The sequence below is a fragment of the Lithobates pipiens genome, unplaced genomic scaffold (assembly GCF_037356315.1).
Source record: "Lithobates pipiens isolate NorthernLeopardFrog02 unplaced genomic scaffold, aLitPip1_a1.2 Scaffold_23, whole genome shotgun sequence".
Classification (NCBI taxonomy): Eukaryota; Metazoa; Chordata; class Amphibia; order Anura; family Ranidae; genus Lithobates; species Lithobates pipiens.
The window spans coordinates 166,195,988-166,209,163 of NW_027507785.1; the positions used below are offsets into that span (position 1 = coordinate 166,195,988).

The 13,176-nt window shown below is 41.7% G+C and overlaps 1 protein-coding gene across 1 annotated transcript in view; it reads right to left on the reverse strand.

The window, feature by feature from the left end:
- Nucleotides 1–13,176, reverse strand: part of EP300 (EP300 lysine acetyltransferase) — a 108,744-nt gene that overhangs the window by 55,189 nt on the left and 40,379 nt on the right. The window contains exons 8-10 of the mRNA XM_077452555.1: nt 10,340–10,477; nt 5,154–5,271; nt 3,465–3,636 (exon numbers count right to left, since the gene is read on the reverse strand). Coding sequence (XP_077308681.1) covers nt 3,465–3,636; nt 5,154–5,271; nt 10,340–10,477 — 428 coding nt within the window. The remainder of the gene's footprint in view (nt 1–3,464; nt 3,637–5,153; nt 5,272–10,339; nt 10,478–13,176) is intronic.

Here is a 13,176-nt window from a genome sequence, read left to right on the forward strand (position 1 = left end):
TTGAGATCAGAGTGAATAGCCACAGCTGAGAGAGCAGCAGTGTCCTTGTATTTGTCCCCATTTCTGTGCTTTTTTTTTTTTATACAATGGATCCCATAATGCGCATATGTGAGGAAATGCTCCTGATGTTGCTCTTGATGAGGCTAGAAAGACGCCGAAAAATTGCGTGCGAGGACCAGAGCTCGTAGCTACTGGACCCAGCCATTGATCGTGCAGCGCATGTCAGTAGGATATTTTACCAACATGTACGTACAGCTGCATACCTACCCAGATACATTTTTTAAATTTTGCATGCATGTCCATTGCCTTATTTAACATTCTAGTAGAAAAAGTTCAGCCCAGTCTGACACGCTTGGATACGAACATGAGGAAGAGTGTGCCAACAGAGGAATGTCTGTTGGTGACTATCAAATTTCATGAAACTATGTTTGAACAAGTCAGTGGTCAGGCTCAATGGTGGTGCCATCTTTTTCATATCGAACATATGGATCAAAATTACAATTATACTTTGTAAAACAACATTTTGCTAGTGGTGTATTGGATTAAGGGCTATATATGGTCTATGAATCATTGTAAGCAATTATTTTTTAAACTTTTTTTTTTAGGTTTTCTCATTGTTTTCCATAATTTTTTTAATGTTTTAATGTCCAAAAAAATTGGGTACCTTTAAAAGCACTTATAAAATGAAAAATCGGCTAAACACCGGTACTGCGTTTAGCCGCATTTGGTGTCTGAACTCATCTTTTTGCCTTCAAAGGCTGTTAAACGCAACTGTCTAAAAACAACTCTAAACGAAACTGTGTACATGGTCACATAAGATAACATTGAAGGAGTTCAGAGACAGTTGGAAAAAAAAAAAAAAAAAAAAAAAAAAAGCGTCCAACTGCCTCTGAACATGCGTTTAGCAGCAGCAGTGTACATGGGGCCTTTAGAACAAAGAAACTCTGGGGTTGATTTACTAAAACTGTAGAGTGCAAAATCGGGGTGGCGCTGTGCATGGGTAGCGAAATCAGCCTCTAACATCAGCTTGCTCAATTAAGCTTTGACAAAAAAAAAAAAAAAAAAAAAGGAAGCCGATTGGTGTCTACGCAGAGCTGCACCAGATTTTGCACTCTGCAAGTTTAGTAAATCAACCCCCCTTTGGGTCTCAACACCATCTTAACCCTGTATAAGACCAGAAAAGCTTTTGATAGCAACAAGTAAACCATTTGAGGAAGGGTGGCAATAGAAATATTTCTGATAAGTTCAAAGGGACGTCACAGGTGGTTGTAAAGAGGAAGCTACATTATAGACACCATATAGAAAAGTATTAAAGACTGAGGCTAGCAGTCTCTGGGATAAAAATGCAAGGGCAGAGATTTGCCCCTTGAAGGTATCCTGAGTCAAAATGGTGATTTCAGGCCTTATTGAATAAAGGCCAGGAGGCTTCCCACAGCAAACTTTCTGGGGTGAAAGTTTCTTTCCTTGCACTAGGAAAAGAAGGCTTGGGTTTCGAGTTAGAGCTTAAAGCCTGGGAGTAATGAAAAAACGCTTCTTGGCCTCAGAATGGGGTGGAGTCTTCCCAGGTTGAGACCTAGGTTTCTTCAGCTGTGGTAGAGGAGCACTCCTACCCCCCCAGGAACAACTTTAAAGTGGAAGTAAACTCCCCTATCGTCTTCAGCCAAGGAAGCTGCCATCTTTGCCTCTGTTTACTCTTCAACTGCTATGGTGCTGCACATATGATTCGTTATGACACCAGCCATTGGATGGTTTGATAATTTGGGTGAGAGCACAGCCAATGTGCAGTTCACATTCCCAGCATGCCTTTTTTTTTAAACTGTTTAAATCAATGGGTTTACTTCCACTTTAAAGAGGGTGTCAGACGAAGCCGTAGAGAGATGCTGACCCTCAAAAAGGACACAATTCAATAGATTTCTTCTATAGCTTTTTCGCAGACTAACATATCAAAAGAGTTCTCAACACATTCACTGACAAAAGACTCTTGAGGAATAAGACTGGGAAATATTCACCAATATCAGTAGAAGACTCAGGAATGTTGAGACTCAAGTGACAGAAATGTTCCATGCTGTCAGTGTTAAGACCTTGATAGGGAAGCACCAGGTCTTCCTGGAAATGTTAGTGGATCATGAGCTAGCGGGACTACTTCCGAAAAGGACTAACAGTCTCTTGAGGACAGATGCAACGGTAGAAAGGTGATACCTCAGGTGGCATGCACACGCTCAATACTCAAAATAGTGTCTTAACCTGATGGTTTTAGCCCTTTCCATCGTCATCAAAAGAAAAATATAAAATAACCAAGGCTTTAATAAATGTAGTAGCTCCCAATGCTTGACTCATACATAATTGAGACTTCAGAGACTGGATTACACCTCAGCTTGTTCCACAGCTCTTTTTATGGCGATAGCGATGTCTTTGTTAGTTCTGATATTAAAAACGTGATCTCGCAGTCTGTCGCACAACTGCCTGGTTGTTTTGCCTACATATTACATAGAACACTCAATACAGAAACATATTCTACATTGTTTGGCAAGTTTTCTTATCTCATAAGAACTGACATTGAACATGACCATAACCAAATCGAACCGAATCTCTCTGAAATGAATAGGCTGGGAGGAATAATGTTGCCAAGTCAGAGCCTTCCCGGCTACATATTTGACTCCTTGTGCCAAGGCTATCTTGTAGCTAGGATCTCCATGCAAAATAGGTAAATATCTAAGAATAATGCACTTGATACTATTGAATTGTTGACTAGAGTGGGTGGAGAAGACCACTTCTGATGAGTAAGCCTTGTGTGCATATGCGCTTGGCTCTCAATCTTTTAAAAGTTGTGTGTGGTGTACAAAAGTGCTGGTCTCACCAAATGTGTAACGAAGTTCCATATTTTTGGCTTATGCAAACTCCACAGGAGCAGTTCCATTTTAACCACCTCAGCTATAAGGCTGGGTTCACACTTATGCAAATTAGTTCACATATCTCCGGGGAGGCCACGGAACGCACTGCATAAAAAATAGAAATGCTGTGCATCTTTAGCTCAGTTTCAGGGCTGAACTCTGGCAAAGCCCTGAACTGGGGGAATGGGGACGCACAGTGTTCCCGTGCGAGCCGCAGACTGTTCCAGTTTGAACTGAGTATATATATATATATATTTTAATTAGACACACACTACAAAATGTATCAATCCTGATGTAATGACGGCTTATCTGATTTTTATTTTTTTCCAATGCAGCACACCACAATGCATGTCTGCAGTGCAGTAGCTTTGTATTAGTGTATTTGTATTAGTGCATTAGGGTGCTATTTAAAATGAATGGCACTGTCACACATAGCATGCTTGTTGGCATGTATTGCAGTAACGCAAGATTACCATAACGCATAGGTGAAAATGTGTGCTAAAATATAGTGAGCTACTGATCCTTTTTATCATTCTCGATACCAAAAGCAAGCAAAAAACACAAAAAACTTACTGGTAGATACGACAGGCTGTGTTGGGGCCACACTCAGGCCAAAATTAACAGGTGTAGAAGACATGCCTGAAGCACTAGGAACTAACTGCTTCTGCATACGATTGCGCCGTTTTTCTTCAAGCTCTTTTTGTATTTTATATATTTTCTCTGCAAGTAAATGGTAGTATTCAGCCTGAAAAAAGAAATAAAAGCAATGGTTAGGAAACAGCAAACAAATTAAAAGCAAAACACCATTAAAAACAATACACCAGTTATCACTATTTTTTTCATTCCACTTAGAGGTTTTGGAGTTTTGTTCTTGAAGTGACATTAAAGCTTTGAATTACTTTTACATTTTAAATAACAAACATGTTATACTTACCTGTCCTGTGCAGTGGTCTTGCCCCAATCCTCATCTCCAGTGCCCAGCAAGTGATCCTGGCTACTCTCCCTCCTGTCACACACACCCCTTGATTCGGGGGAAAAATTATTCTTAGAGATGTGGCGGGTTATATGGTCCAAACCTGCTAAGAGTTAAATTTTCTCCCTTTACAAGAACACAATCATATTCTTTTGGTATCAGACTTCCTCTTGTCCTCATGCCATATACCTCTCCACTTCAGATCGCTGTTGGCGATGCCGTGAATGTCGAGGCACTTTATTACACTGATAATAACCGATACTGCTGATACTAATATATTGGCAGCTAGTCCAGGACCATTTTCAGTGTCTGCTCAATGTGTCTGCTCCCCTCCAACCTAAAATTTTCCTTCTAGGTTTGCTCCCTCCCAGCCCCTGGGAATTGACCTGCTACTGCATGTCTCATCAGGTTGGTCTCTCCTGCAGGGTTTTTATAATTGGATTGTTCAGAGTCACCAATACTAGGACAATTACTCTGTAAGGCCGCCCCCCCCCATACTGCTGTTTTGAAACATTTGAGCCTTCTTGATTTTTTGCTTTCTATGCATTGGGCCGATGTTTTCATGTACACGAGACGTTCTTACAACCTCTCCTGAACGATTTAACTTGACAGATAGTAACCCATGTTTAAAATGTCTGTTTTGCCGTGTTTAGTGACGTTTGCATTTAGAAGCATTTAAAAGAAAAATGCTTCTAAACTAAAATGTGAGTTACAGTGTTTGAAATGCCTGTAAACTCGGCTTCTGGATGTTTTTTTGCGCTCCAAAAATGCCTCTAAACTTAACTGCCTATAAACGACTGTAAACGACCCTGTGTACATGGACAGATAAGATAAACAGAGGAAAGAAGTTCAGGGGCAGGGCTGTCGTCCTGCTCTCATTTCACTCACACAAAACAACTGCCCACTCATATATACAAAGTGATTGGTCAGCCATACAGCAACCCGATTCATACTTAAAAAAAATAAAATGCACACAGCAGTCACGTGACTGATCAGTTCATGGCCTTAGAATCACCAGGGGAAGGTTGTAGCATGTAGTAGGTTTATTTTTTGATATCCCACACGTCTTTATTACCTGCATATGGTTGCATTATTGAATTAAAATGTCATAAAATAAGATTTTTAGGACAAGACAAAGATCATGACGACGGTCTTAGCATTATCATTAGTAAAGCCATGAATATAATGTGAAAATCAGAATAAAAAAAAGGAAAAAATATATATAGGGAGCCATTGAACCAAAATAAAGGAAAAATAAGATTACAGCAAAAAGACTCTACAGTGCTTACCCTGCTATTAGCAGATTCATACATGTCGCCTTCCACTTTCCGAGCATATGCTACAAGGTTCTCCATTCGCCGGTCTTTCAGCGCTGCTGGATCAGGTGTTGGAAATATGGCTTGAACACTTGTATATAAAAAGAGAAAAACATTTTGTAAGTTAAATTCAATGGGTGAGCAATAGTGATACTCAATTCCTACATTTGAGGTATAGTAACATATAGAAACACTAATCTATTAAAGTTGAAGTTCAGGGATTTTAGGTTTTAAATCAGCACCAGGGACAGTGCTATGAGCTATGACTAAGTGCTAAGGAAGCATGAAACGCGTTATTTGGCGATGCTGTTCCCCTCGACTTGTGTTTTGGTCATGTTTTTATGAACTTGCTGAAAAAGGTTATTTTACTGGTCGTGCACCAGTAAAATCAATGAATGATTGATTTTTATCACATGGATGATAAAAGTGCCATGGTGTCTGCTCTTTTCCTTGAAAACGTCAATATTTCTGCAAAAAAACACTACCAACCCCCCCCCCCCCCCCCCCCCCCATTCTTTCCCCACAGGTGTGAGCATCTGATGTGATTCGCATTACAAGGACTGATAGCATACCTTCTAGGAATGCAGCAAGGGCTGCATAAGACACCTACTGGAGGTCAACAGGTAAGCCACCCCATACGACCCCACCTATCAAGAATGCCTCAATTTTAGTAGAATCCCTAGAGGCTAGATGATTGTCGAAAAAAATGAATAACTTTGTTTCCTGATCTCCTTGCTTTGTGGAATTTGTTCCTTGGCAACTTCTTGAGATGGTCTCTATAGCAGCTATCGTGGATCAGCGATTTTTTTTTTCCTTTTTTTTTTTTTTTTTAAAAGCACTACCTTTAGAAGTCATATCTGGACTCCTTTGGGCTGAACATGTGGGGCTAGCCTTAAATGGGTTCTTTGGGCTCTGCATTACAGCACTTTACAACCTTAGCACTAAAGCACTCCAGGTTGCCGCAGGATCACTCCATTCTCTGAAGCTTCACTTAGCAAGCAAGGCTAGTCAGGCTGATGCACCAGGAGCCGTGTCACCATCTGCACCATTGAGAACCTTCCTACCATTACCGATTATGCTGTGGAAGGGGTTAAAGCTGAGATGTGCCATGTACGCTCTGAGCTCTTCCACATTCTTTAAACTGAAGGAAGCACTATCCCTCTGCTTTTCTAGCTTCTAAAACATGGTCTCTGGTCGGTTTCAACTAATCACTTACAGAAGGGGTGTCAAACTGGCACCCCAGCCCACCCAGCTGTTGCAGAACTACAAGTCCCAGCATGCTTGTAACTGTCAGCTGGAGGGCTGATAGTTTGTCACATGTGGCTTACAGTAACCTGGTAACATCTGGTTGTCTGAAATTCTCAACAGCAGTCAGTTTGTTTGGTTTTGAGGTCATGCCTCATATTGGACATATATGCTTGTGCCTTTGATCCACCATTGCTAGGGGAGGGGATCCAAAGTGGGGTATTCATAGAATGCAGGTGAGAATGGATGAAATTTGATTGTTAGGAAATAGGAGTCACTATAACCCCGGGTGAGGTCTGTGTCCCTTTGGCTGCCTTTTTGTAGAAGATTGCAGCAGGAGTGCAGGCACATACTGTGTGCATGCATAATCCAGGTGGTGCGACACTTAGCCCATCCTTCTGAGGTGTTTGAATAGGAGAGAAAATGCTCCCAGCAAGAAGCATTAGAGACCAAAAGTGAAGTGTGAAAAGCATAGCGTATTACACACTGCATTATTAACTACTTCCTGCCCATGGGCTTAGTTTGCAGGGAGGGCATCCATGCACGTTCTCCTGTGATCACAGAGTTTCCCAATTACAATCGGCCCTTTACCACATGATCAGCTGTGTCCAATGACAGCGATCACATGATGTAAACACAAGCTGGTTATCGGCTTCTTTTTCCTCACGCTAAACAGCATGAGAGAAGAAACCTGATAACTGGCTTATGCTAAAGGGACATCAGCACCGATTATCCATGCAGCTCCACCAGTGCTACCACATCAGCGCCATCCATCTTTGCCGCCTCATCAGCGCAAATCACTGAAGAAAAATCACCTGTTTGCAGAAAATATTTTGTTTTGTTCTTTTTTGCTTGTTTAGCAAAAAATAAAAACCCCCAGTGGTGAATACTACAATAAAAAAATAAATAAAAGGCTCCATTTGTGTGAAAAAAAATAAAAATTTCATATGGGTAAAGCGTTGCATGATCGCACAAAAGTGTGACAGCACTGAAAACTGAAAATTGGCCTGGGCAGGAAGGGGGTAAAAGTGCCCAGTAAGCAAGTAGTTATGAGGCCATGCCAGTCACGGAGGGCATACCGCTGAAGGGGTTTCCAGAGTCTGGGATCCATAGAAATGGACCACAGCCCTGGACCTATAGAGCACCCTGTGACTAACTACACAAGTTTCTTTCCAAGGTGAGCACCTAAAGCAGGATCTTGTACTCCGTAGATTACATTACAGGCTGGCCCCAAATTACACATCAATGATAACCGATCTGGAAAATGCCCAGGGCAGTAAGCAGTCAAATATTGAATGCTTCAGAAAAAAAAAAAAAAAAACACAACTCAATGATGAAAAGAATGAAAGAAAAGTACTGCTCCAGAAGACAAATGTACAGGGTTACATGGGTACACTCTAGGGCTGGCTCCAGCAGGTTTTTCCCAGTGTCCAATAAACTGAAGGTAGTCTGCATACAAGTATAACCCATGGTATCTGAACACCTATGCTCCGTACTGAATGATTAAAATTTACATTTTCTGGGGGTCAGCAGCTGTTGATAGATTCATTTAAACAGCTGGCGGTAGATCATTCGGTATGATTTTTCCAGGGTCTTGATCCAGCAGAACTGTAGAGATGTCTCAGTGCCTAATGACACCAAGCTAAATTAAACTGGGCTTATGCATTGTGCCCAGGGGTATAGCCACTGGGTGGAGTTGTAGCTTTGTACTGTTTAGTGTCCATTCTTCTAGTATCAAGGCATATAGATAACTAGAAGTCTAGATAAATGAGACCCCAGTAAATGCTCAGGTAAAACAATATGCTCTTAGGGATTCCCTTAAACATAAGGCCGGCTAAGATAGAGTTAGAGCATCCGTGACTGCTTCATTTATACCCCAGTGAAGATCCAGGAGTTAAATCTGTGCATCAGTAAAACACAGGCAATACTAAAAATGCATAATAATAAAAAAAAAAAAAAAAAACAAACACAAACACACACACACACACACACACATTTTTTTTTTTTACAAACCTATGCAGGTAAATATTGAGGCAATATTTACCCTTCAACAAGCAGCATTATAAATTCTGTATCAATTTTCAATTCATAAGGATGGGGATTGGTAGTGTGTAAGCCTCACACTTGAATTGCCAGGTTATAGCAAAACTAGCAGCTATAAATACTACAGCTGCTGACTTTTAATAAATGAACACTCATCTGTCCCAGGGTCCAGCGATGTCAGCAGCCGAGGGCGATCGATCGCTTGGCTTTCAGCTGCTGCCACCGCCATTCTAGGTGAGGGAATCCGGAAGTGAAGTGTTGCGGTTTCACTTCCCGGTTCCCTACTGCGCATGCGCGAGTTGCACAGTGCAATGGGAATGGTCCGTGCTGTCTCTGGGACCCATGTGTGTCCCAGCAGACAGCGCGGCAGGACAGGAAATGGCATAGACTCCCGTGGGAGTTTATGCCCGGAAGTGGGTGCAAATACCCGTCTCAGGAAAGGTATCTGCACACGCCCCCCCCCCCCCCCCCGAAAGGTGGCAACTGTGACACCGGAGGGGGAGGGGGTTCCGATGAGCGGAAGTTCCACTTTAGGGTGGAACCCCGCTTTAAAAAGATGAGAGGCCTGTAATTGGCAAAGGTATACCTCAACTATGAGACACAAAACATGGATACAAATCCAGACAATCACATTGTCTGATTTTTTGAAAGAATTCATTTGCAAATTATGGTTGAATATAAGTATGTGGTCATTACAAACAAGCAAGATTTCTGGCTCTCACAGACCTGTATCTTCTTCTTTAAGAGGCTCATCTCATATGGTCAGATGAAACCAAAAGTAGAACCAACATACCAGCAACAGTGTGTGACAACCTTGTGAAGACTTACAGAAAACCTTTGACCTCTGTCATTGCCAACAAAGGATATATAACAAAGTATTGAGATGAACTTTAGATATTGACAAAATACTTAATTTTCCACCATAATGTGCAAATTCTTTCAAAAGTCAGACAATGTGATTGTCTGGATTTGTTTCCACATTTTGTCTCTCATAGTTGAGGTATACCTATGATGACAATTACAGGCCTCTCATCTTTAAGTGGGAGAACTGGCAAAATTGGTGGCTGACTAAATACTTTTTTGCCCTACTGTGTCTATATCTCTATCATACACACACACCGATATATATATATATATATATATATATATATATATATATATATATATATATATATATATATATATATATATATACACATACACACATATACATATACATACATATACATACATATACATACATATACATACATACACATACACACACACACACACATTCTGTACTTGCGAAATATGCTGCATAAATCTCCCTCCACTGAAGTCTGGCTGCAACCATTTTAACTGTGGGCAGCTGAAGCCGCTTGTTCACTTCCTAGATTTACACAGCACACCTCCAGCTCTGCAGCTCATTGGCCCTCGTATTACTCACCCCCACCCCCCTCCCTTCCTGGGGAACTCTCACCAGAGACAAGAAAAAAGGAAGTGGGCTGTATAAGGCATTTACTGGAAAGAGGAAAAAAAAAAAAAAAAAGTTTTACAATCCAAAGTTAAAACACGAGCAGACGCTATGCGGCCTCCTCATTTCAATCTTCTGGGACACATCACAGGTCCCAGAAGATTGCACGGCCATTCAGGATGTGCAGCGTGATTTGCGCACGCGCACCCAGCTGTGAAGCCGCAAGCTGTCACAGCTGGGTGCCCACAATAGTGATGCCAGTGCCACAGGAAAAAGGGAGAGAAAGCAAGGCTTCGGGCAGCAGCATCGCTGGACAGGAGATTCTTTGTTTATTAAACACAAAAATGGGTGATGATCTGCTTTGATGCTGCAACAATTTTAACAAGGATAGTAATAAAAGGCATTCACTGCTTACAGTTTATGAACAAGATGGTTTCTTAGGTCCTGGGTAATATCCTCATGCCAGGGTTTCCGGCCTCCAACATTAGACGGTGGATTTGCGACTGGAATTGATCCTAGTTTGGAAGTACTCCCACCATCACCAATCATAGAGCTAAAATAATGCAGACATGAAAGATAATAAGCATTGGTAACTCAGTGCTAAATTTATCAAAAACTCTGAAACTACAATTTATGAACACTTCTTTAATACATACAAGAATTAAAATTTCTTCTCTCTTTGAAAAATCTACTAAACACAAAAAGTAGTGAAAGCATAGTAACTGTTAAAAAAAATTATTTAACCACCTCTTGTTCACTGTATAGACAAACGGCAGCAGGGTGGCTCTCTTGTTCTGGGGAAAACGTCATTGCCATTGTTCCACACTCGCCGCACTTGCGCAGCATTCACTGGCACGCTGTGTCCCTGGGACACGGCTTTCCCGATCTCAACAAAAATGACGTGCCCCTTTGCCTATGTGATTAGCTGTATCCAATCACAGCTGATCACACGTAAACATGGAAAAATGCCATCGGTCTTCCGCTCCTCATACTGACAGCGTGTGAAAAGAGCTAATCAGCAGCATTTCCTCACAGGGTAGACCTGCACAGATAATCAGTGCTGCCCCAACAGCGGCCAGCAAGAATCTCTAAAATTTCTCCCCCCTGCGTTCCCTCTGTACATTCAACACATCATACAACACAGGGGACATGCCAGTCAGGGGTAAAGGTATGTCACTTTGCCTACAGCAGGCTACTCGTTCACAGCACAATGCGTGTGTGGTTAAAGAGCAACTCCACTTTTGTTGATAAACATCCCCCTCTTGGTAAGCTATGTACATTGCAGGGATTTTAACAAACGTTGTTGCAGATTCCTACCTTCTGTTATTCTGGAGAAATAGCAGTTTGTGTTCATGTGCTGAGTGAATCTGTGCAGGACTGGTTTTACAATTATCAAATCAACTGCTGCATCTGCAGGGCTCCAATGAAGAAAAAGGAAGGTTCTGCATCCCTTAAGACAGGATTTCCCTTTGAGGCTGGGTTCACACTGAAGTGATGCGGGAACGCCGTGAATCCGCGGCGGGTTCCTGCATCGCATGCCTCCCGCCGGCAGTTAACACTGCCCTATGCGAACTGCTGGGAGTGTCAGTGAAACCAACTCGGACAGGAATCGGATCGCATGGTGTGAACACCCATGCGATCCGATTCTGCTGCGGACCAAAAAAAGGGTCCTGTGCGAGTTTGGAGCGGGTGCGATGCGAATTCAGCCATACTATCTGTATGGCTGAACTCGCATCGCACAGAGATCGGATGTGATTTGCACTGCAGTGCAAATCACATCTGGGTCTCCCAGCCGCAGCAGTGTGAACCCAGCCTGAGTGTATCTCACCAAAAATTCGATTTTTTTTTTTTGTTGCAGGGGGGTGTATACACAAAGTCCTAGGTTTGAGCTAATGTAAAGGGTGACCTGCCCAGTTGAATCTAATGCTGCATTCACATTTGAGCATTTTCAGCTCAAAACACCTGGAAAAAAAAAAACCCAACAAGCAAAATACCATTCATTTCAATGGTACCTGTTAACATCTGAGCATTTTGTCACCTGAAACAAAATGCCTGAAAAACACCCTAAGCGCCAAAAAAATAAATAAAAAAAAACAAAAAAAAAAACAAACATGAGCTTCCTTGGGGAAGATTACAGGTATTTTTCTGCCTTTTAAATTGTTGACCTGAACAAAATCACGGAAAAAAAAATAAATCGCACAACTTTGAAACGCTCAGGTGTGAATGCATCCTAATGGTTCAGCAAGAAAATTTCAACCTTTGAAAGGTTTAACCTCTGTATTGGCACAGCCTTTCTGCTCTCCCGATCAGTGGACACTGGAATCTGAACAAAGAAAGCGAGCACAGACCCCGGTGCAAAACCCTTTATTAAAAACTCAATATAAATGCTCTCACAAACCATAGCTTGTGCGGGGCAGGTCACAACCACCCCCGCCCGGGGGCTATACACTGAAGTCCTCAGTCTTCAGTGTATAGCAACCTGTCATGGGTTATCAAAGATGACGTCCTGCACAAGTTGTTTGAGAGTGCATTTATATTGAGCTTTTAAATTACTTATTAAAGGGTAATGCACCAGAGCATGGGCCTGGTATTTTTTTGTTTGTTGCAGGGAAGGTTCAAAATATGATTAGTGTATTCATGCAGACTTCTGGGAAAATCGGTGACCCAATCACACAAGCCACAAAATTAAATATTCCTGTGTGGGGGTGTGGGATGGTATTCTCTACACCATCTATGTACAGAAGGCCTTCAGGTAGCCATACTGCATTTTACATAAAACGATTGCACTGCAGACTAAAAAAGAAAGGTAATTTTTAAACACATTCAATTACAATAAGACTTGTGTTCGCAAATTGTAAGGGTAGGAAATAGTTTTTTTTTTTTTTGCCAATTTTCTCACAAAAAGGGGAGTTACCCTTTAAAACATGTTTGTACACATCCACTGGTCACAAGGAAGGTGTACTAGCAGCACTGAAACTGAGGAAGTAAGCAGTTTAACAATTCTGAATTACTGCTGTTTGAAGAACTGTTTTTTATGATTTTGACTATTACTTTGCACTCGGAGATGCGTTTTATTTACAATGACAAGGCGTAGCCATGGGATCCAGTGTCACCCCATCCCAGTGGCTTTCATGAACCAATCTGAGACTCACACCACATTGGTTTAGATGATCTATCTCAGGCACTGAGGTGTATGGTGGCGCTTTATGGCAGGGGCCACACTGGGTCACTGTGGCAGTTTCATGCTACATT